The 22,939-nt window shown below is 45.5% G+C and overlaps 1 protein-coding gene across 4 annotated transcripts in view; it reads left to right on the forward strand.

The window, feature by feature from the left end:
* Positions 1-22,939, forward strand: part of PDE4A (phosphodiesterase 4A) — an 873,456-nt gene that overhangs the window by 656,338 nt on the left and 194,179 nt on the right. The window contains exon 1 of one of the 4 annotated variants that reach the window (XM_072149485.1): positions 5,806-7,311. The exons of the other annotated variants lie outside the window; for them this stretch is intronic. Within the exon in view, the coding sequence (XP_072005586.1) occupies positions 7,022-7,311 (290 nt within the window). The 5' untranslated portion in view covers positions 5,806-7,021. Of the gene's footprint in view, positions 1-5,805; positions 7,312-22,939 lie in introns of those variants that run through there. 4 annotated transcript variants of the gene reach the window in all.

Genomic DNA, 22,939 nt, shown 5'->3' on the forward strand with positions numbered 1-22,939 from the left:
TATGAATGTATTATTTGGCCACTGTATCGCTGTAATCATTTGCCTCTCGCTGAATACATGACAAATGACAATGATGTTTATGTATTATGTGGATGCTGTATGAATGTATTATGTGGACACTATAAGACTGCATTATATGTACGGACTTATATATGTATATGTACGGACTACGTTCAATGCAGGGTGCAATAATTTGATTTCTATAGGAATTACTGTATTTACCAATATATTATGTGTAGAGGAATTATTAATGTACTCTGTGTATTATTAGTGCACTGTGTGACTGTATTATTAGTGTACCTTGTGACTGTATTATTAGTGCACCGTGTGACTGTATTATTAGTGCACTGTGTGACTGTATTATTAGTGCACTGTGTGACTGTAATATTAGTGTACCTTGTGACTGTATTATTAGTGTACTGTGTGACTGTATTATTAGTGTACCTTATGACTGTATTATTAGTGCACTGTGTGACTGTATTATTAGTGTACCTTGTGACTGTATTATTAGTGCACTGTGTGACTGTATTATTAGTGTACCTTGTGACTGTATTATTAGTGCACCGTGTGACTGTATTATTAGTGCACTGTGTGACTGTATTATTAGTGCACTGTGTGACTGTAATATTAGTGTACCTTGTGACTGTATTATTAGTGTACTGTGTGACTGTATTATTAGTGTACCTTATGACTGTATTATTAGTGCACTGTGTGACTGTATTATTAGTGTACCTTGTGACTGTATTATTAGTGTACTGTGTGACTGTATTATTAGTGTACCTTGTGACTGTATTATTAGTGTACTGTGTGACTGTATTATTAGTGTACCTTGTGACTGTATTATTAGTGCATTGTGTGACTGTATTATTAGTGTACCTTGTGACTGTATTATTAGTGTACTGTGTGACTGTATTATTAGTGCACTGTGTGACTGTATTATTAGTGCACTGTGTGACTGTAATATTAGTGTACCTTGTGACTGTATTATTAGTGTACTGTGTGACTGTATTATTAGTGCACTGTGTGGCTGTATTATTAGTGCACTGTGTGACTGTATTATTAGTGTACTGTGTGACTGTATTATTAGTGCACCGTGTGACTGTATTATTAGTTCACCATGTGACTATATTATTAGTGCACCATGTGACTGTATTATTAGTGTACTATGTGACTGTATTATTAGTGCAGTGTGTGACTGTATTATTAGTGCACTGTGTGACTGTATTATTAGTGTACTGTGTAACTGTATTATAAGTGTACTGTGTGACTGTATTATTAGTGCACTGTGTGACTGTATTATTAGTGTACTGTGTGACTGTATTATTAGTGTACTGTGTGACTGTATTATAAGTGCACTGTGTGGCTGTATTATTAGTGCACTGTGTGGCTGTATTATAAGTGCCCTGTGTGAGTGTATTATTATTGTACTGTGTGACTGTATTATTAGTGCAGTGTGTGACTGTATTATTAGTGCACTAAGTGGCTGTATTATTAGTGCACTGTGTGACTGTAATATTAGTGTACCATGTGACTGTATTATTAGTGTACTGTGTGGCTGTATTATTAGTGCACTGTGTGACTGTATTATTAGTGTACTGTGCGACTGTATTATTAGTGCACTGTGTGACTGTATTATTAGTGTACTGTGCGACTGTATTATTAGTGCCCTGGGTGACTGTATTATTAGTGTACTGTGTGACTGTATTATTAGCGCACTGTGTGACTGTATTATTAGTGCAGTGTGACTGTATTATTAGTGCACTGTGTGACTGTATTATTAGTGCACTGTGTGACTGTAATATTAGTGCATTGTGTGACTGTATTATTAGCGCACTGTGTGACTGTATTATTAGTGCAGTGTGACTGTATTATTAGCGCACTGTGTGACTGTATTATTAGTGCAGTGTGACTGTATTATTAGTGCACTGTGTGACTGTATTATTAGTGCACTGTGTGACTGTATTATTAGTGTACCGTGTGACTGTTTTATTAGTGCACTGTGTGACTGTATTATTAGTGCATTGTGTGACTGTATTATTAGTGTACTGTGTGAGTGTATTATCAGTGTACTGTGTGACTGTATTATTAGTGTACCGTGTGACTGTTTTATTAGTGCACTGTGTGACTGTATTATTAGTGCAGTGTGACTGTATTATTAGTGTACTGTGTGACTGTATTATCAGTGTACTGTGTGACTGTATTATTAGTGCACTGTGTGACTGTATTATTAGTGCCCTGGGTGACTGTATTATTAGTGTACTGTGTGACTGTATTATTAGTGAACTGTGTGACTGTATTACTAGTGCACTGTGTGACTGTATTATAAGTGTACTGTGTGACTGTATTATGAGTGTACCGTGTGACTGTTTTATTAGTGCACTGTGTGACTGTATTATCAGTGTACTGTGTGACTGTATTATTAGTGCAGTGTGACTGTTTTATTAGTGCACTGTGTGACTGTATTATTAGTGCACTGTGTGACTGTATTATTAGTGTACTGTGTGACTGTATTTTTAGTGTACTGTGTGTCTGTATTATTAGTGTACTGGGTGACTGTATTATTAGTGTACTGTGTGACTGTATTATTAGTGCACTGTGTGACTGTATTATTAGTGTACTGTGTGTCTGTATTATTAGTGCACTGTGTGGCTGTATTATTAGTGCACTGTGTGTCTGTATTATTAGTGCACTGTGTGGCTGTATTATTAGTGCACTGTGTGACTGTATTATTAGTGTACTATGTGACTGTATTATTAGTGCACTGTGTGGCTGTATTATTAGTGCACTGTGTGACTGTATTATTAGTGCCCTGGGTGACTGTATTATTAGTGTACTGTGTGACTGTATTATTAGTGAACTGTGTGACTGTATTACTAGTGCACTGTGTGACTGTATTATAAGTGTACTGTGTGACTGTATTATTAGTGTACTGTGTGTCTGTATTATTAGTGTACTGTGTGACTGTATTATTAGTGTACTGTGTGGCTGTATTATTAGTGCACTGTGTGACTGTATTATTAGTGTACTGTGTGACTGTATTTTTAGTGTACTGTGTGTCTGTATTATTAGTGTACTGGGTGACTGTATTATTAGTGTACTGTGTGACTGTATTATTAGTGCACTGTGTGACTGTATTATTAGTGTACTGTGTGTCTGTATTATTAGTGCACTGTGTGGCTGTATTATTAGTGCACTGTGTGTCTGTATTATTAGTGCACTGTGTGGCTGTATTATTAGTGCACTGTGTGACTGTATTATTAGTGTACTATGTGACTGTATTATTAGTGCACTGTGTGGCTGTATTATTAGTGCACTGTGTGACTGTATTATTAGTGTACTGTGTGAGTGAATTATTAGTGTACTATGTTACTTTATTATTAGTGTACTGTGTGACTGTATTATTAGTGCATTGTGTGACTGTATTATTAGTGCATTGTGTGACTGTATTATTAGTGTACTGTGTGACTGTATTATTAGTGCACTGTGTGTCTGTATTATTAGTGTACCGTGTGACTGTATTATTAGTGTACTGTGTGACTGTATTATTAGTGTACTGTGTGACTGTATTATTAGTACACTGTGTGACTGTATTATTAGTGTACTGTGTGACTGTAATATTAGTGCATTGTGTGACTGTATTATTAGTGTACCGTGTGACTGTATTATTAGTGCACTGTGTGACTGTATTATTAGTGCACTGTGTGACTGTAATATTAGTGCAGTGTGACTGTATTATTAGTGCACTGTGTGACTGTATTATTAGTGTACTGTGTGACTGTAATATTAGTGCAGTGATGGCGAACCTATGGCACGGGTGCCAGAGGTGGCACTCGGAGCCCTTTCTGTGGGCACCCAGCACAGAATTTACCAGATAGGACTCAAGGCTTCCTCCTGCAGTCCAAGACAGCCCACGGCGTGCCACGCTCAGTGCTATTTTAAAGTGACACCTACTTGGCTACCAGGACTACAAAAGGAGCGAGAAGGATGGATTATCATTGGAGCTCCTGCTTTGGGTCCCCTGTTTCTTCCTCTTCAGGGAACCCTGAAGGGAGGCCACAATCCAAATGTCTCCTGCTTTCTATTGTATTGTTGTCCTCAGGACGCTAATATGATTGAAACTTGTGATACAGCAGAGATCAATAGGTTACTGCTTAAATTGTCATGTTGGCACTTTGAGACATAAAAGTGGGTTTTGGTTGTAGTATGGGCACTCTGTATCTAAAAGGTTCGCCATCACTGTATTAGTGCATTGTGTGACTGTATTATTAGTGTACCGTGTGACTGTATTATTAGTGCACTGTGTGACTGTATTATTAGTGCACTGTGTGACTGTAATATTAGTGCATTGTGTGACTGTATTATTAGTGTACTGTGTAACTGTAATATTAGTGCATTGTGTGACTGTATTATTAGTGTACCGTGTGACTGTATTATTAGTGCACTGTGTGACTGTATTATTAGTGCATTGTGTGACTGTATTATTAGTGTACCGTGTGACTGTATTATTAGTGTACTGTGTGACTGTATTATTAGTGTACTGTGTAACTGTAATATTAGTGCACTGTGTGACTGTATTATTAGTGTACCGTGTGACTGTATTATTAGTGTACTGTGTGACTGTAATATTAGTGCATTGTGTGACTGTATTATTAGTGTACTGTGTGACTGTATCTGCAGGCAGCATGTTATAGACCAGATGGTACACAGTAGGGGTCATTTACTAAGGGCCGAATCGCGTTTTCCCGACGTGTTACCCGTATATTTCCGATTTCAGATCGTTTTTTACAATCTGAAAGTGCACTTACTAAAAATGGCCTAAAAACGCCACATGTGTCTTCACTCTTAGTGAATCGCCGGAAGACCCGAATCCACCGCAGAGAACGCGTCGCTGGATCGCGAATGGATCGGGTAAGTAAATCTGCCCCAGTGTCTTATCTGCAGGCAGCAAGTTATAGAGCAGGAGTAGCTGAGCAGATAGGACACTATGTACAATCTGCAGGCAGCATGTTATAGAGCAGGAAGAGCTGAGCAGATTGTACATAGTATCCTATCTGCAGGCATCATGTTACAGAGCAGGAAGAGCTGAGCAGATTGTGCATAAGGTCCTATCTGCAGGCACAAGCAGGGGAGTAACTAGGAGAGGCAGGTCCCCGTATCAGACTTCTGCTATATATTACACTCATATACACACACACATTTATATACTGATACACATAAACATACACTTCTTCACTCACATACACATTTATACACTCGTACACACAAATAGAGCATATACACACACATACAGTGCCATATACATACATACAGCATATACACATCACAGATACACACATATACAGCATATATACATGACAAATATGTTATATACATACTATCCTGTACAATGTGCAGCATCATATGTATATAATGGTGCACATCCTCCATTCTTCAGGTGTCAGGTCGGATGACGGGGCCCCCTGACACTGCAGGCCTCATATCAGCTGCTATGGCTGCTACCTCTGTAGTTAGATCCCTGGGCACAAGGCTGAAATTTTCTTATTATTTGGATTTTAGCAAAAAATAGCAAAAATTTAAAAAAAAAATGACAAACTTTTTAAAGATACTAAAATGTTTCATACTTCACATCCACCCCACGTGGCTTCCTATGGGGCGTGGTGTAGGGTCATTCTCCTCTCCTATTGGTGGCATTCCGCTGTCTCCTGCAAGAGTAGACGGGCGGAGGCGGAGTCCGCGCGCTATGTCACCGCCTTTTGTGTGACGTCACGGCAGCGGCTGAGGGGAGGCGGGAGACACCTGGCAGAGTTCTGTCAGTCGCCCAGTAGTCTGGGCTCAGAGCAGAGGGGGAGTGCGCCGCTCCGGCTCGTCAGCCACGGGAATCCCGCTGAAGAGCTGTCACACCCGGCTAAGAGCAGGATGGACGATGCGCCCTGTCTACCTAATGACGCCTCCGAGCCAGAACATCCCGACTTGTGTGTGCACTCATGAAGAAGAGCCGGAGACAGGTGCAGAAAACGCAGCGGTAACGGCTCGGCACTCCGGACAGAGAGTTTCCCTGCTGGAATGATTCCTGACACCATATGGGAAGAGCAGTGACAGCATCTCTCACATAACACGGATTTCTTTTTTTGCAACACACTTGCAAGATCTAAAAATCAAGCCCTGGTGGGATAGAGGGAGGGGGGGATGTGAGTGACAGATGCTACTGCACCGACACTGCACCTGTGATGTGCCCAGGAGCTGGCATTGCTATGGTGCGTGGCATCAGGACATGATGGGACCACCCTGAACCCCTGTGATTGCTCCTCTTTGCACTATATGAGCCCCCAATATCAGACTGATGCCACCCTACACCCCGTCTGTGCAATAATACCCGGGCACCACCACCTTGTCATTCCAGGCAATAACCCAAGCAATAATCTCCGGAGGAGAAGACAAGACTCGGTCATCGCTACCAATCCTGTCGTCGTCGATGTCTAAATAAAGCTATGGAGACGGACGGATTGGTGTACGGGATAAATAGACGCCTCAATTATCGAAGATTTCCATCGCTTTAAGAATATTTCAGCTGCTTCTCCTTCTAAAAATAGACAGCCATCCCGTAAGGAGCGAGCCGCGTGCGTTCCCTACGATTCCCCCCCCCCTCCCCTATAGATCTCGTATTGCTAATCGCTTCTTCTCAATAATCACGAACCTGCCTTTATTTTTCTAGATTTTTCTCTTTTTTTTTTGCCTCGAAAGTTCTTTTTTTTTTTCTTTTTTCTCCTCATTTATTTTTATATCTGTAGATATATATATATTTCGTTTTATATGTTTTCGGGACTCGACGAAGCCAATTAACTCTTGATTTGCCTTTGTTTTTATACAGATGATCGACGGGGTGGGGGACGCGGCGAGCGCTCGGATAAATACTTTATTTTTTTGAATGTCGCAGATGATTTGTTACTGATTTTTAGTTTTTTCCAGATATATTTTATTTTTATTTTTTTGGTATTTTATTGTTTTTCTTTTCCCTTCCACAATGATGGAAGTACCATCCTGCGCGAAAAAAAGTCTCTCGCTGTCGCTTCCCGTTCCACGGGAGGGACAGGCCACTTTAAAGCCTCCGCAGCACCTATGGAGGCAACCACGGACACCCATCAGAATAAAACATCGGGGTTACTCGGACACGGATCGCCACCCGCACCGGCAAATGGAAAGAGCCGATGCCATGGACACAAGCGACCGCCCCGGACTAAGAAAATCCAGAATGTCCTGGCCGTCCTCTTTCCACGGGACCACCAGCAACAGCCACGCAAGCCATAAACACCGGTACGTGGTCACTGCATGCGCTAATCTTCTCTTTATAGCAGGTGGTTAACTTTTTGGGTCAAGTTAGTGTTTGTGGGTTCCGGAAGGGACCGGTATTATGATAGGAATGGTTCCGTTCTATGGTCAAATTTCCTGGAGGAATAAAATCAGGGAAAGACTCGGGAATATTTGGAAGGATCTCTCTGCTTATTATGTTGCAGGTAAACGTACGTGTTTACGTACAGAAAATACTGCTGAATAATACATTTCCCCCTTAAAGGGAACCTGTCACCGGGTTTTACCCCACTACCCCTGCCCACTGCCCTTCAGGTAGGGTGTGAAATATCCTAACTAGAATTCCCTCTTTTATATGAAATCTCACCCGTTTACCTATATATAAAAAAAAAAAATCTCCTGCAAATATGACTCTTCTTATCTCATTTTCAGGTAAGACGAGTCAAGTTTAGTGGTGGCAGGAGTAGTGCACACTTCAGATGCCTGTTCTATAGCACCTAGAAATGAGCTTTTTGTATCATTTTAAAGATAATGATCTTATCTTTCATATAAGGCTTATGGCTTTGTGTGCTACAGAAACAGAGATACAAGCCGCTAGAGACATCCAGATCTAGATCACACCTAATGTTTAGCTGCCGGTATGGGCAGTTCTGTAGCTCGCAGAAGCATACGTCCGATGTGCTCTGAAAGATAAGAATCTTATCTTTAATATGAAAGCTTGTTTGTAGGTGTTATAGAACCAAAGATAGGGGTGTCTGATGGGACACTGCTCTTCCAACCACTTAACTTGACTCATCTCATGTGAAAATGGGATGAGAAGAGTCATCTTTGCCTGACTTTGCAGGAGATTTTTCCTAGGTTAACGATTGAGATTCTACATAAAAGAGGGACATTTCATCCCGTTCCCGAGGGGACTGTATTTTAAGGGGGTAAAACCGGGCAATGGGTTCCCTTACAATGAGATTGAGGAACATCATGTAAAGGTCACAGATTTTTATTTAAATATATAGATTGGCATTTTTTTTAAGGAGTCTGTTTTTTATGAAATAGATCTACTAGTTTGACATTTATCCTGCATCAAGTCATTAGGCTTTTGGAAAAGTCATACCTTGATGTTAAGGGGGCTGCCTTACAAGGTAGCTAAGAGGCAATGTTTTCCTGGAAAAACGTATTTCCAGATTTCCCAAGATTTTTTTTTTTTTATTTTTATATATTACTTTTTATTGATTTTTCAACTGCAGATTTTTTTAATTTGGTCAACCATGGACATAAAAAAAACTTGATTTTAGCGCAGTTTGACTTCCGGCATGAATATCCACATTGTGACTAGCTACTTTTAAGGAGTTCTCCAGTCAGCAAGTTAGGTCTTACTCACAGGGTCCTTTTATACCCCTGTTGTGGTCCTGGGGATTAGAGCAGTTGTGCATGTGCCGGCTGCTGTATGGCGCTGGCGAATATTTCTGAGTACGGCGCTCATCTATCTCCGTAAGTGTCGTAGAGATGGAGCAGCCTGCGCATGCGCAACTGGCTCTCTTCTTCTGGAGCATTCTTGAGTGGGGGGTTAATCACTGACACCCCCACCGATCAGCAAGTTAGACCCAATCTAGTGGATAGGGCCTAACTTGTTATGACTGGAGAACCCCTTTAAGGCACGCAATGTCTACTTATCGAAGACTTTCCTTGCTAAAATCCAGGCGCGTCAAAACAAATGGAAAAGATGCAAATCTTTTTATTATTCCATTATTCCTTATCTCGGTTTAGTCTCCTCTCCTGGATGAGATGTGAACTGGTGTCTAAGGCCAGTAACTACATGAACCATTTAGTTCCGACAACTGCGCTGGATTTACTGGACCAAACTTAGAACCTGTCCGCTCAGAGGTCCGGTAAATCTAGCAGACACATGGCCATGGGGAAGATTTATCATAGGTCTCTTAGAGCTGAACTGTTCTAGTTGCCTATGGCAACCAATCAGAGCTCAGCTTTCATTTTCCCACAGCTGTTTATAAAATTATAGCTGCGCCCTGATTGGTTTCCATGGACAACCAGAACAGTTTTACCTCAGAAACTTGATGAGAAATCTCCCCCCATGGACTGAGTGTGCTGGACCAGACTCGCTCATATGTCGCTGGCCTTAGTTCCCTCGCCCACTAGCGGGTTTTATTGTGCGAGTGAACGAGTCCGAATCCTTCCCGGACAGAACTCTGACTCATTTATCACCTATTATTCTATGCACATGTCGGATGTATTACACTTTGCGTTGATTCGATCTATACGAGAAAAATCGCAGCATGCGCTACTGCCATCCGAGAGCATGAGACCTACCCATGGGGGCACCAAGATGTCATCCTGGTGGGGTCGTGTTTTTTACCCGCGTGCTGAGAGCTGTAGAAATCGGATTTGTAAATCTGACATGACTAGGATGCCGCTGGGAATACAAAAACCGTCGCTTCGCTCTAGGAATGAAACTACCGCCCTACCATCACAATCCTGATAAACCAGGGACACTTACCCCTCGATCCAGGCACCGTGACTGTGGTATCTTCTTGTATATGTTATCCATTGTCCTCCTGCCTTCTAAAAGCAATGTTAATGAGCCACAATGATACTGAGATCCGTTACCAGAGCCCCTCTGTGCTGTAGCTTCACAGGATGTTACAAAGTCTCCCCATCTCTGCTCTCTCAGCACTTCCCCCTCCCTCTGCCTGATGTAATCTCACTGCAGCACAGGACGTTTCAGCGCACAGTGGGAAAGGGGGAGTGCTCTTGAACAGTGTAACAGCCTGTGAAGCTGCAGCACAAAGGTTCTCTGGTAACATTGTCGGGAGCCCTTCTAGCTTATTAGCATAATTGTAAAGGTTGATTTTGGAAGGAATGAGGCCATGGATAACAAACATAAGAAGATATCACAGTCACGGTGCCTGGATCTATAAGTGCCCCTGGTTTATCATGATGGATTTTGTTGGTAGATTTAATTTTAACCAATACCACAATACATTCATAGCAAAGTTTTTTTATGGATACTTTTTAACTGATCTGTTTAAAAAAAACAGATACTTTTCATCCATCTTTAAATAGAAACCACAACGCGGAAACCAGAACGTGGATGAGAACTGGGCCTTACAGAGGACCTGTCAGGTCAATAAAACACTATAGCTGCACATACTAAAGTATGTGGCTGTGGCTATTGGCTACCGTTGGCACTGTGGCTATTGGCTACCGGTTGACACTGACTATACACTAAAAGGGGTCATGTGACTTGGCTATGTGTGGGGGCAAAAAAAAACAACAAATCAACTGTTTTGTTCCTCCCAACAGGAGGAACCCGTAATAGCATCACTGTATAATACTATGATCTGACACTACGTCGCAGTGTGACAGGCCTCCGCTTTCTCCATTGTGACCATAAGTTTGCACCGTCTATTTTCCGTCCATGGCCACAGACGGCAAGAAGTGATCAAAGAGAAGTCGTCCGCCAACGACGGAGTAAAAAAAAAAATCTAATTGATTCTGCAGATTGTATAAAAATGAGTGGTTCTTGGTGATCGTGTGTGACCCGGGATGTCACCTCCTGAAATCTGATGGAATCGGCGACACTCTCCGACGTCCGCACAACCTAAAGCTATTCCTATGTGAGACGTCCAATATGCCGCCGTTCAGTCTTGCCTCAGATCTTATATAAGACCCCACCAGAAACCTGACCGACCAAAGTGTCCGAAATGGGACACAATTTTTTCGAGGAGACTTGCTGTGTTATACCCTGTGCCCCGAGGCAGCGCCATCTCCTCCCTGGCGTTGTGTGTACCTCTCCTCTGTGCCAGGCTATCAGCTCTGCAGTACACCGTGTGGTGGAGGGAGCGTTAATCCGCTGTTAGTGAAATCAATTTTCAGTAATTGTTTTGTTTTTGTCATTAAATTAACCATTAAGTTGTGTTTTTATCACCACTTCCTAGTTTATCAGCCACACTGGGCTTTGCTGCATGTTTCTTCTGTGTTTGTTATTACGCTGTCGTCTGTCAGTGCTAGTAACTGGTGGGCTCGAGACATGTTATGCCTTATACCTGTCCGGTGACGCCGCTGTGTGCCGGAATCTCCGTCCGGTGACGCCGCTGTGTGCCCGGGATCTCCGTCCGGTGACGCCGCTGTGTGCCGGAACACCTGCCTGATGCCACTGTGTGCCTGGGATCTCCGTCCGGTGACGCCGCTGTGTGCCGGAACACCTGTCCGGTGACGCCGCTGTGTGCCGGAATCTCCGTCCGGCGACGCCGCTGCGTGCCGGAACACCTGCCTGATGCCACTGTGTGCCTGGGATCTCCGTCCGGTGACGCCACTGTGTGCCTGGGATCTCCGTCCGGTGACGCCGCTGTGTGCCCGGGATCTCCGTCCGGTGACGCTGCTGTGTGCCCGGGATCTCCGTCCGGTGACGCCGCTGTGTGCCCGGAAATCTCCGTCCGGTGGCGCCGCTGTGTGCCCGGAATCTCCGTCCGGTGACGCCGCTGTGTGCCCGGGATCTCCGTCCGGTGGCGCCGCTGTGTGCCCGGAATCTCCGTCCGGTGGCGCCGCTGTGTGCCCGGAATCTCCGTCCGGCGGCGCCGCTGTGTGCCCGGAATCTCTGGGGGATATCTGTCTATATTGTAAGGTGTGGGACATCAGTGATGTGTATATGAGGTTGCCGTATCTTTGTATTACAAGGTTTATGATGTCACTGATGACATCGCTGACGCACATGGCTAGAATGTGTCCCGGAATTTTCTGTTAAGGAGCTTGTGTTAGTTTGTTGTCATATATGGATGAGGATCATGTAATAAATAACAGGAAGCGCCTCACTATCCGGGTATTTCCTGTGTTTGGAATACCAGACCACAAGGGGATTACCGCAAATAAATAACTGAGGCGAAGCGGCGGCTTAGTCATCAACGCAATTATTCCGAGGTGGGGGTCACACAGGCTCAATCTATAGAGAAAACCATCAGAGAAGAGGGACTACAACCCCTAGTGTGTCCTGGGACTACATCTATGGGGGGCCTAAGCGGGGTGGGGAGTACCAGGTTGTAGTTGGCTGCTGTTAGACCAGTGGTGACATTGAGGGTCAGGACGCTTGACGGCTTCTTGGGGATTTTGGATGGGGGCTTGATTTAAAGGACTTCACCTCGTCATTGTTCTATACACTACAACTAAAGAACGGGCAGTAGCTTCATGGTAGCCACCGGCCATCATTGGTTCTTATCCGTGTAGACTGATATTCTTGCGTCTGTGTATTACGTGAAAGGATCATTTTGACTGATGGAAGGAGAACTTGTCTGGGACATATCGGCAGGACAGGTTTTCTGAAACATTAAACATCTAGAACATAGAGAGAAGGACGGGGATGACTCATCATAGAAGTTGACTTGAAAATATCAATTTAATTCTCCCATTTTCACAACTATTCTTTAGTTTTCAAGGTCCAAACCAGGAGTGGAACGAAAGAGCGGCTTCTCTTATTGATATGTTCTCACCCATTATGATCCCCACCCAGTGTCGGTTTAAGACAAAGTTGGGCCCTGGGCAAAACTAAAAACGGGGCCCCAAAATAAATCTATTTATGAACAGTCACAGTCAGCTCCTATACCCCTGCAGAATAATAACACTTTTTGTAGTTACACCGAGTAGTATGGTAAGTATCTGTAATATAGGGCTGTAGGAGAATTTTATAGGAGATGATAGACAAATGATAGGGAGATGGATGATTGAAGAATAATATGAAAGATGATAAAGATTTATAGATGCATAAATATAAAGTCAATTATTTATAGATAGATGATAGATATAAGACATAGAAGATCGATTGATGGATGGATAATAGATAGGAGGTAGATATAGGGCAATGCATCCTCTGCCACCAAAATCGCACATGCAGGGGGCACTGGGCAGATGCCCAGTGTGCCGCCCCCAAACGCCGGCCCTGCTTTTGGCTTTGAAAACTGCATCTGAAAAAAACTGTAACATGTGAACGCACCCTAACAGCTCGTGCACCTGTGTCTCCATCACAAGCCTATCTATCCACCGGAAGTGAACATGGAAGCTTTCTATAGCAGGACAGCAAGCAGAGATCTAGACAACTGTGGTGAATTGATATATTGGAAAATTGGATAGCTTTTGCTTTCAGCAAATACCGTATATACTCGAGTATAAGCCGACCCGAGTATAAGCCGAGGCCCCTAATCTTAACACAAAATACAGGGAAAGCTATTGACTCGAGTATAAGCCGAGGGTGGGAAATGCATTGGTCACAGCCTCCCCAGTATATAGCCAGCCAGACCCTGCCCCAGTGTATATAGCCAGCCAGACCCTGCCCCAGTGTATATAGCCAGCCAGACCCTGCCCCAGTGTATGTAGCCAGCCAGACCCTGCCCCAGTGTATATAGCCTGCCAGACCCTGCCCCAGTGTATATAGCCTGCCAGCCCCTGCCCCAGTGTATATAGCCTGCCAGCCCCTGCCCCAGTGTATATAGCCTGCCAGACCCTGCCCCAGTGTATATAGCCTGCCAGACCCTGCCCCAGTGTATATAGCCTGCCAGCCACTGCCCCAGTGTATATAGCCTGCCAGACCCTGCCCCAGTGTATGTAGCCTGCCAGACCCTGCCCCAGTGTATGTAGCCCGCCAGACCCTGCCCCAGTGTATGTAGCCTGCCAGACCCTGCCCCAGTGTATATAGCCTGCCAGACCCTGCCCCAGTGTATATAGCCTGCCAGACCCTGCCCCAGTGTATATAGCCTGCCAGACCCTGCCCCAGTGTATATAGCCTCCCAGCCCCTGCCCCAGTGTATATAGCCTGCCAGACCCTGCCCCAGTGTATATAGCCTGCCAGACCCTGCCCCAGTGTATATAGCCTGCCAGCCACTGCCCCAGTGTATATAGCCTGCCAGACCCTGCCCCAGTGTATGTAGCCTGCCAGACCCTGCCCCAGTGTATGTAGCCCGCCAGACCCTGCCCCAGTGTATGTAGCCTGCCAGACCCTGCCCCAGTGTATGTAGCCTGCCAGACCCTGCCCCAGTGTACATAGCCTCCCAGACCCTGCCCCAGTGTATATAGCCTGCCAGCCACTGCCCCAGTGTATATAGCCCGCCAGACCCTGCCCCAGTGTATATAGCCCGCCAGACCCTGCCCCAGTGTATATAGCCCGCCAGACCCTGCCCCAGTGTATATAGCCCGCCAGACCCTGCCCCAGTGTATATAGCCCGCCAGACCCTGCCCCAGTGTATATAGCCCGCCAGACCCTGCCCCAGTGTATATAGCCCGCCAGACCCTGCCCCAGTGTATATAGCCTGCCAGACCCTGCCCCAGTGTATATAGCCTGCCAGACCCTGCCCCAGTGTATATAGCCTGCCAGACCCTGCCCCAGTGTATATAGCCTGCCAGACCCTGCCCCAGTGTATATAGCCTGCCAGACCCTGCCCCAGTGTATATAGCCTGCCAGACCCTGCCCCAGTGTATATAGCCTGCCAGACCCTGCCCCAGTGTATATAGCCTGCCAGACCCTGCCCCAGTGTATATAGCCTGCCAGACCCTGCCCCAGTGTATATAGCCTGCCAGTCCCTGCCCCAGTGTATATAGCCTGCCAGACCCTGCCCCAGTGTATATAGCCTGCCAGTCCCTGCCCCAGTGTATATAGCCTGCCAGTCCCTGCCCCAGTGTATATAGCCTGCCAGTCCCTGCCCCAGTGTATATAGCCTGCCAGTCCCTGCCCCAGTGTATATAGCCTGCCAGCCCCTGCCCCAGTGTATATAGCCAGCCAGCCCCCCCTGCCCCAGTGTATATAGCCTGCCAGACCCTGCCCCAGTGTATATAGCCAGCCAGCCCCCCCTGCCCCAGTGTATATAGCCTGCTGCAACTGGCGGACAGATCGCACAGAAGATATGCAGGGGTATTTATTTTTTTGACTCGAGTATAAGCCGAGTTTGGGTTTTTCAGCACATTTTTTGTGCTGAAAAACTAGGCTTATACTCGAGTATATAAGGTAATTGATATTGGTTGTATAAGTGGACATCCCCTTTAATTCCAGGAGTGATTTCTTTTTGTTGATTTTTTTTATTTTTTTTATTATTTATATATAGTAATCAATTATCATTTGGTTTAATAAAATCGATAGAACTATATACGGTAAATAAAGAATTATTATTATTTATTATGAATCCAGGAGTGCAGTTACAATGTGTAACCACTGCGGGCAGTCATTATACCAGTTAGTATGATGTGTTACTACAGTGACCAGTGATTGGCTGCTCATGGGATTTCTGCACAGACTACCGGAGGACCACTGAAGTTTTGGAGTTGGCTGCTGCCAATTTTAAAATGTTTAGTTAATGATTTAAAGGGGTTTAACCACCGAACAAGTTAAGCCATATCCATGGGATAGGGGCCTAACTTGCCGATCGGTGGGGTTCTTAGTGATGAGACCCCCACCAATCAAGAGAACAAAGGATTCGATGGGGTCTGAGGTACCTTTTTCGGACCCCTCATCGCTCCCCAAGATGAATGGAGCAGACGGCCGCGCTTCCGTTCTGCTCCAATCATCTCTATGGAGCCAACAGACAATCTTCCAGACGATCAATTTAATCCCGAATCTCATCTTGGATGTGGTGTCTCATAAACTCTGGATGTTACACATCTACAGATGCAGCGCAGACAGTGGTGGGATTCCTATTCCAGGAGGTTTTTTTTCAAGTGCTTTAGGGGCAGGTCCTCACCCTGCTGTGCTCTTAGGTCTGTATATTGAGCTGTTGCCTACCTATTGCTCGAAAGGGATGAGCTGTGGAGCAGCTCAGTGCAAGTGAGTAAATAAATTGCACAGCAGTGTTAGGACATGCCTCCGGTGCTGCAAGTCCAGCTACAATCCAGGAATATAAATCGCAGTCCTGCTGCTTCTAATAACATACACTAAGATATGATTTCAGAGCTCTCCATATACAATAGCTAGTACTGTCTACTGTCTCGGATAAGTCCTCTTTACAGTACTGTTTATGGTCCAGGGACCTCTCCACATAGATGTTGGTTGTTTATGGTTCCAGTGCCTCGCCCCTGTCGTATAACTCTCATACTTGTGTATCCCTTTATTATCATCTTTTAGATTTCTTTGCCTGAATAACACCCCCTTGCCGTCCCCCACCCCCACATTGGACATAAATTCTCCTCCCGTAACCATCTTGTCGATACGACGCTGCTCCCTGGGACTCCTGCGTGCTGCTTCTGATTGCCCAGCACTTACTCTCTTCTTTACGGTATTGGATTGCGCGCTGTTTCGTTCTGAATTGGAAAGGGAGTAAATTGTAAGCGACGCCGACGCTTTTGTATCTCCCAATCACTTCGCTTAGGACGTCTGAGATGTTTAACCTTGAAAACGGGCTGGAGGTTACATTAATCCATGAAGACGGCGGACGCCAAGCGCGTTCTCTGGAGACGGTATTCGGGAAGGATTTCTACGATGTGCTACAGACGGAGCACGGGAGCGGAGTCTGTACTGAGCGCTATAAGGCGATTGTGTCTCGGCCTCTGCTTACAGTATCGGGACCCCCCACCGTTCAATAGAGAGAAAGCAACTGAGCATCTCAAAGTCTTCTTACAACCAGAAAATCTACGCTCTACGTCCGCCTTATGTCTAGTGGAAGATCCTTTGGCCTAAAATTCTGTGTTCTACCTTATTGTTATATAGACGTTATATCGCCAGCACAGAGCAGTCATATACCCTGTACAAGGAGCCCAAACATCAGTTTGGGATCATTCAGTTGGGTGTGTCCTCTGCGCATCCGCGAAAAATGCAGACATGTGATCGTGTTCATATTGTTTCCACATCCGTTTTCCGTATGCCATCTGCAAAAAATAACGGATAGCATAGGGACCTCAAAAAATGCCCGTCTGAAAGAGCCCTTAAAGGGAGTCTACCAGCTGTTTTATCCATACAAATCTTCAGCCAGTGCAAGGTGTAATCATATTTCAGTGTCTTGTTAGTAGCAGCAGAACTGTGTAAAAATGCATTTCTATTCCAGGTAGCTGAATTTGGTGCACTCCTGTGTGAGATCACTGAACTGCTGCACGACCCTTCCCCTCTGTTATATCTAACCACAAACCTGCTACTTCCCTTGCTTAGGGCATAGGGGAGGGGCTGTGTTGTAGGATCTTGCAAAGGAGTGCACCCTGGAATATAGTAGGAGCAGGACTGTGGACAATGCATTTAGAGAGGTTGGCTCTAGTGAATTACTCAATTTAAAGAGGGACTACTAGTTTTGCTTGTACTGATCCAGCTTACGTTGGGAGGCTTGAATGGAAAAAATGGTATGCAAATGTCTTTCATCCTGGGGAGAAACGTATTTGCATATATACACTTAAAAAAAAGATATCCCCATGACCACAGCCTTTAGTCCTCTATCTCCAGAAATTGTACATACACAATTGAATCATGTTGGTGGCCCTTTTAAGCAGACCCCCCCCCCCCCACCATTATATAATTTTAGGACAGGTTTACCGTAATTGTTTTGTAATTACTAGTCCAATTTTAGTTTCCACGCCCATCAGTTTTGCTCCCTATGACAGCGCTTCCGCCTTCCCCTCTACGGCATGTGCTATTGTTGTTGGGCATCACCCCGCTCATCTGTTACATTCTCTTTTTATATAGATCTGCAATTATCCGAGCTCATCCATCCTAATCGCTGTCCGTAATATAAATCTCCATGCGCCGTTTCTCTCACACCCGCAGTAATTGCAGCATCTTTCACCTATAAGTCATGCAAATTATGTCCTGTGTTCCCGAGCAAAAGCCGATGGAAGTAAATGGACGCATCTGTAGAGAGCGGTTTCACGCGATGGGGAAAAATGTAAAAAAATTACACAAAATTTCGAGCAAGTGCAGTTGAAAGTGGCGCTCGTACATGTGCTATCCAGCTATAATCTGCCAGACGCCGCCTTCTTTTGTGCTTGTAATATGGTCAACATTTTTGTATCTCCTGTTCTAATCCTTCCAGACTTGGGTCTCTGTATATGGGCCCCGGTAGAAGTCTACTGTGCGTGGTCATAGAGCAGTGCGCACATCATCTCTTGCCTTATGGAGACCGAGCACGGAAGGATGTGGAGCACTCCATTCTCCCATCTCCATCCAATGGAAACAGGACACAAATGGTGGAGAGTTTGTGGTCCGTTTCGGGCACATGGTCACGTGCATGGGACCTTGCTTTAGCCAAGCATTTCCGTGATCATCTCATATCGACACATGAGTCTTGTACTGAGCGCGCTAGCATCGCGTATTCATTGGCCTTGAGCAGGGGGTCATCTAATCTCAAGCATTTAATATATAACAATCTTTCTACAACCAACTCGGGTCTCATGAACACGAACATTGTTTTTGGGCTTTCGCTAGCCATGGTTTTAAACGGCTAGCTCATGTCCCCATGTAATTCTTTGGGCTCATACACAAGTCCATGGTATGAGTCGACCTACCGGGCAGTGTTTTTCTACAGTCGTGGGTGAGTGAGCAGACCTCACCCACGGGATTCGGACAACGGGTCGATATCGCATGCGTTTGTGTCGATAGTTCGAGAAAGTGATCTACTTCTGTTAAAAGATCAGTCTTACACTGAGTGAGGGATCATCTGATATACCACAGTCTCGTATTGAGCAGATGGTTATCTCCTGTTGAGTATTTACCCTTGGATGGAGTGAACGATTACCTCATATAGGTTTTTCTTGTAAGGAACAAGTAGGCATCTCGTTTTCAGTGCCTGGTCTGATCACCTTGTATACTTTGGTCTTGTATCGAGCAAGTCGTCGTCTTGTTATCTCGTAATGCACAATCGGTGTCCTATTTGATGTGTGGATTTCGCATACGTTGGTCTTGGTTTTGAGCACGTAGTCTTCCCATATTGAGCAGTCCCTCTCCTATTATGCATGTGATACGGCTGCTTTGCCATCACACGACTTATGTGAGCAGGAGGACATTTCTTGTTGAGCGTTCAGTCTTGTATTGAGCGGGTGGCCATCCCGTAGATATCGGTTTTCTAAGTAGCCGACAGCGGTGATGTTTCGACCAAGCAGTCCTCTCATATTGCCTGATCAGCCTTGTATTAATCATGTCCATATTGAGTAAACAGTTATCACGTATTGTCTCCTGTTGGGTGAGCAATTTCTACTTCTTATAAAGTAAATAATTTGTCTCGTATGTCTCGAAGGACATACCTGAAGTCGCCCAACAGGACATGCAGGACGTTCCTGGCACAGCCTACGATGAGAGAGCCGTCCTGCTGTGTGAAGAGTCCTGGAGATACTTCTTGTAATATTGATACTAGATGAAAGAGAATATCTCAGCAGCCCCAGTCCAGACACCTATATGACTAAGCTCCTGAGCCGTGCTCTTACGCTGGATTTTCTACAAACTCGCCGTTTCTTGAGATTGGCTTAATATTACGGTGAAGCAGGATCCAACTAACACCCGGACACGTAGTGATCACCCCGCTAGGAATTCCTGGATACAGATCCATCCTACTGACAAGTTGAAATGATCCTGCACAACCCTAAAATGAGATCTTCACCGAATTCTGCTCATGCTTCACGTCTGCACCATCTGTGGTGCCAGGTTATCACCCGGTGAACACTGTAATTCCAGTCGGGATCTACGCGGTGAACATGAACTTACTGATTAGATGTTGCCGCATATTTTTCGGCACCTTCATAAATTCCTAATTGAAGAACTTGTTGTTGTTCGACGTGGAGTTAATGAAATCTGCTCCCAGACACCCACAGGTCGCTAAATCTTTCTTGGCAGCTACAAAACACTGATATAATATTCCAGAGGCAGATCCGAGTCTGTAAACGGGGCAGGCCTCGGAAGATGTACACTGCCCGGTGTACTGATACCCGTGACTCTATGATATAGGGCAGGAGCACAACCTCCTAGAGCAGTATAAGAAAGGTACTTCTTAGCCGGATGGACTCGGCTATGGGTATTCAGACATCTCTGTGATGAAAGTACTATTGACTGTGTTTCCAAAATAATCGAAACCTCTAAATGAGCCTTGGCCCTTCATGTCTTTTCCCACTGGTGGATAATCACCAAGAAATAACCTTACCCCATGTGTTCAGATGTATAGGCACACAATAGGCAGATTTAGTGGCCAGCGTCCAATAAAGTTGAGTGGGGACCTTCTTTAGCTGTTTTGTAGGTGATAATAAGTCCACACACTCGTTCCTTGGACATATGTCTAGTTTGCCTAAAGGGCTTTACTGATATACGGGGAAAAAAAACCTGCAGGGCAACATTTGATAACGTCATATTCATTCTACGCTTGGCAGCTGGTCCCCGGTGGTCACGTACCAATTATTCAGACATGACCCATGAGGCTAGTAATTGGCTCAGCTGAACACTAAGTACATGACATCCACAGTTCTGGTTCATGAGAGGCCTGGATGACTTTCTGGAGAGCAAAAATATCACGGGTTATGGGGAAAAAACATTTGTCTAATTCTTAAAGGTTAGACTTGATGGACTTGCGTCTTTTTCCAGCCTTATATACCATGATCCCAGGCGATGTTTGAAGGCTCAATTATGGGTCGGACTTTGACTTGCAGTGCACTTGCCTAATAGATGGATAGAGAATGAACTTTTCTTCCTTCCTTCCTCACAATCATTGTCTGAGTGTTGCCTTTAGGACTTCCCATACCAACTGGATCTCTTTATTACCAACTTGTACCCATTGGAGAAATGTCACCAACGCCAACATCTCAGATGGTTGGTACTGAGTGATGAGTTACCCAAGAGTTGGCTCTCATGATGAGGTCGTCGAATGGTATCCTCAATTTTATTATAATGGTGGAATTGATTGAATCTGCTTGAGAAGAAGTATTGAGTGCGTTGTCCCTCGTGGAGCGCAGGTCATTGGTTTACACTGGGAGATGCTTCGAGTGATTCTTCCATATCTGCAGGAATGTAGGTGTATGTTCAGTCTCCTCAGGGTTAATGTGTGAGATTATTTTGCGGTCTCAAGGCTCGCACATGGATTCCCCATACCTCTCCAGTCATGATCTGCACATGTACGAGGACAGACCCGTGTGACCTCCTTGTGATAAGCGCTATATCAGTATGCCAGCGCGCTCGTCTGGCTCCCATGACACGAGCGCGATACCATCTCTCCTCTCCCACAGCCGGCGCACACATTACCAGCTGGCGCCCTCGGCAGGATTTGTATGAATTAGCTTCCCTTTTATTTCCTCCTTCTGAGAGAAAGGCGTTTAATCAGCCGGTGTCTGCTGGAATAAGGTTTTGTCTCGGATAAACCCTGCAGCTCTGTTCTGTGAGGTTTTTTACGGTTTTCCTCCACTTGCTCGGGATCTATCCCTGCGGCTTCGTGCGGGCAGATTATATGCAATCACGACGTATAATGTGTATTCATATGTAGGAGATTAATTGAGAGGCTTGGTAGATTAGCGCTGCATTTATTATAATTGGGCTGAGTGGAAGGGATGGTGTGTAGCGGTGTCATGTAGGTGTACCACGTGGTGGCACAGGTTTTATGCAGTAAGTTATGCCCACTCCACAGTATCCCACCATAACGGGGCCACACCTTGAGTAATGGCGGCTTTCCTGTGTCCGACCCAAACTGTATAATGGCCCTGGGGACCCCATATATAGAAGCCCCCTTTTACATAATATTAACCTTTATCAATAATGCCTTAACTTTCTGTAGCCCTGCCATTGATGCCCCCTTTATATACTCTCGTATCCCCGCTTTTTTTGCTCCGCTTACTGTTTGCCCTACACTTAAATTGCCTTTTATCCCCCCCCCCCCAATTTTCTGTATTACCCCTACATAAATTGTAGACCCCATTTTTTGCTCACAACTTTTACTTTCCTTTCTTCTGTTCCCCCGCAGCAGCCCTGCTTGCTTCTCAGCTCCTGCGGTGGTGTCCAACTCTGAATCCGACTGGCAGGATGAACCCATAACGGCAGCAGAGGCCTATTGGTGGAGCTGATAGACAATGGTGGGAATTTATTAAGATTGGTCCTAAAATTCCCCCTGTTGGCAGTTCGACATCTATATTCACTGAGAGTAAATACAGACGCAAACTCCGGCAAGTTCCAACCTGTAGATCAGACCAGAACTGGTGGAGATTACTACCATAGTCTGCGCGTTTTTTCAGGTGATAGTATCGTAAATATGGCAGACACCCTCCGCCTCCGCTGCTCTCTACCTGCCCTCTGCCCTCACTGCTCTCTGCCCTCACTGCTCTCTGCCCGCCTTCTGCCACCACTGCTATCTGCCCGTCTTCCACTCCCTGACTACCCGGCTTCCACTCCCTGACTGTTCCCTTCTGGTCCCCAATGCTTTCTGCCTGCCCAGCTTCTGCCCACATTGCTACCTGCTGCTCCATGCCCTCCTTCTCCCCACTACTCCCTGCCGGCCCTCCGCCCCCACTGCTCCCTGCCGGCCCTCCGCCCCCACTGCTCCCTGCCGGCCCTCCGCCCCCACTGCTCCCTGCCGGCCCTCCGCCCCCACTGCTCCCTGCCGGCCCTCCGCCCCCACTGCTCCCTGCCGGCCCTCCGCCCCCACTGCTCCCTGCCGGCCCTCCGCCCCCACTGCTCCCTGCCGGCCCTCCGCCCCCACTGCTTCCTGCC

The sequence above is a fragment of the Engystomops pustulosus genome, chromosome 4, assembly GCF_040894005.1.
Source record: "Engystomops pustulosus chromosome 4, aEngPut4.maternal, whole genome shotgun sequence".
In the NCBI taxonomy this organism is placed as follows: domain Eukaryota; kingdom Metazoa; phylum Chordata; class Amphibia; order Anura; family Leptodactylidae; genus Engystomops; species Engystomops pustulosus.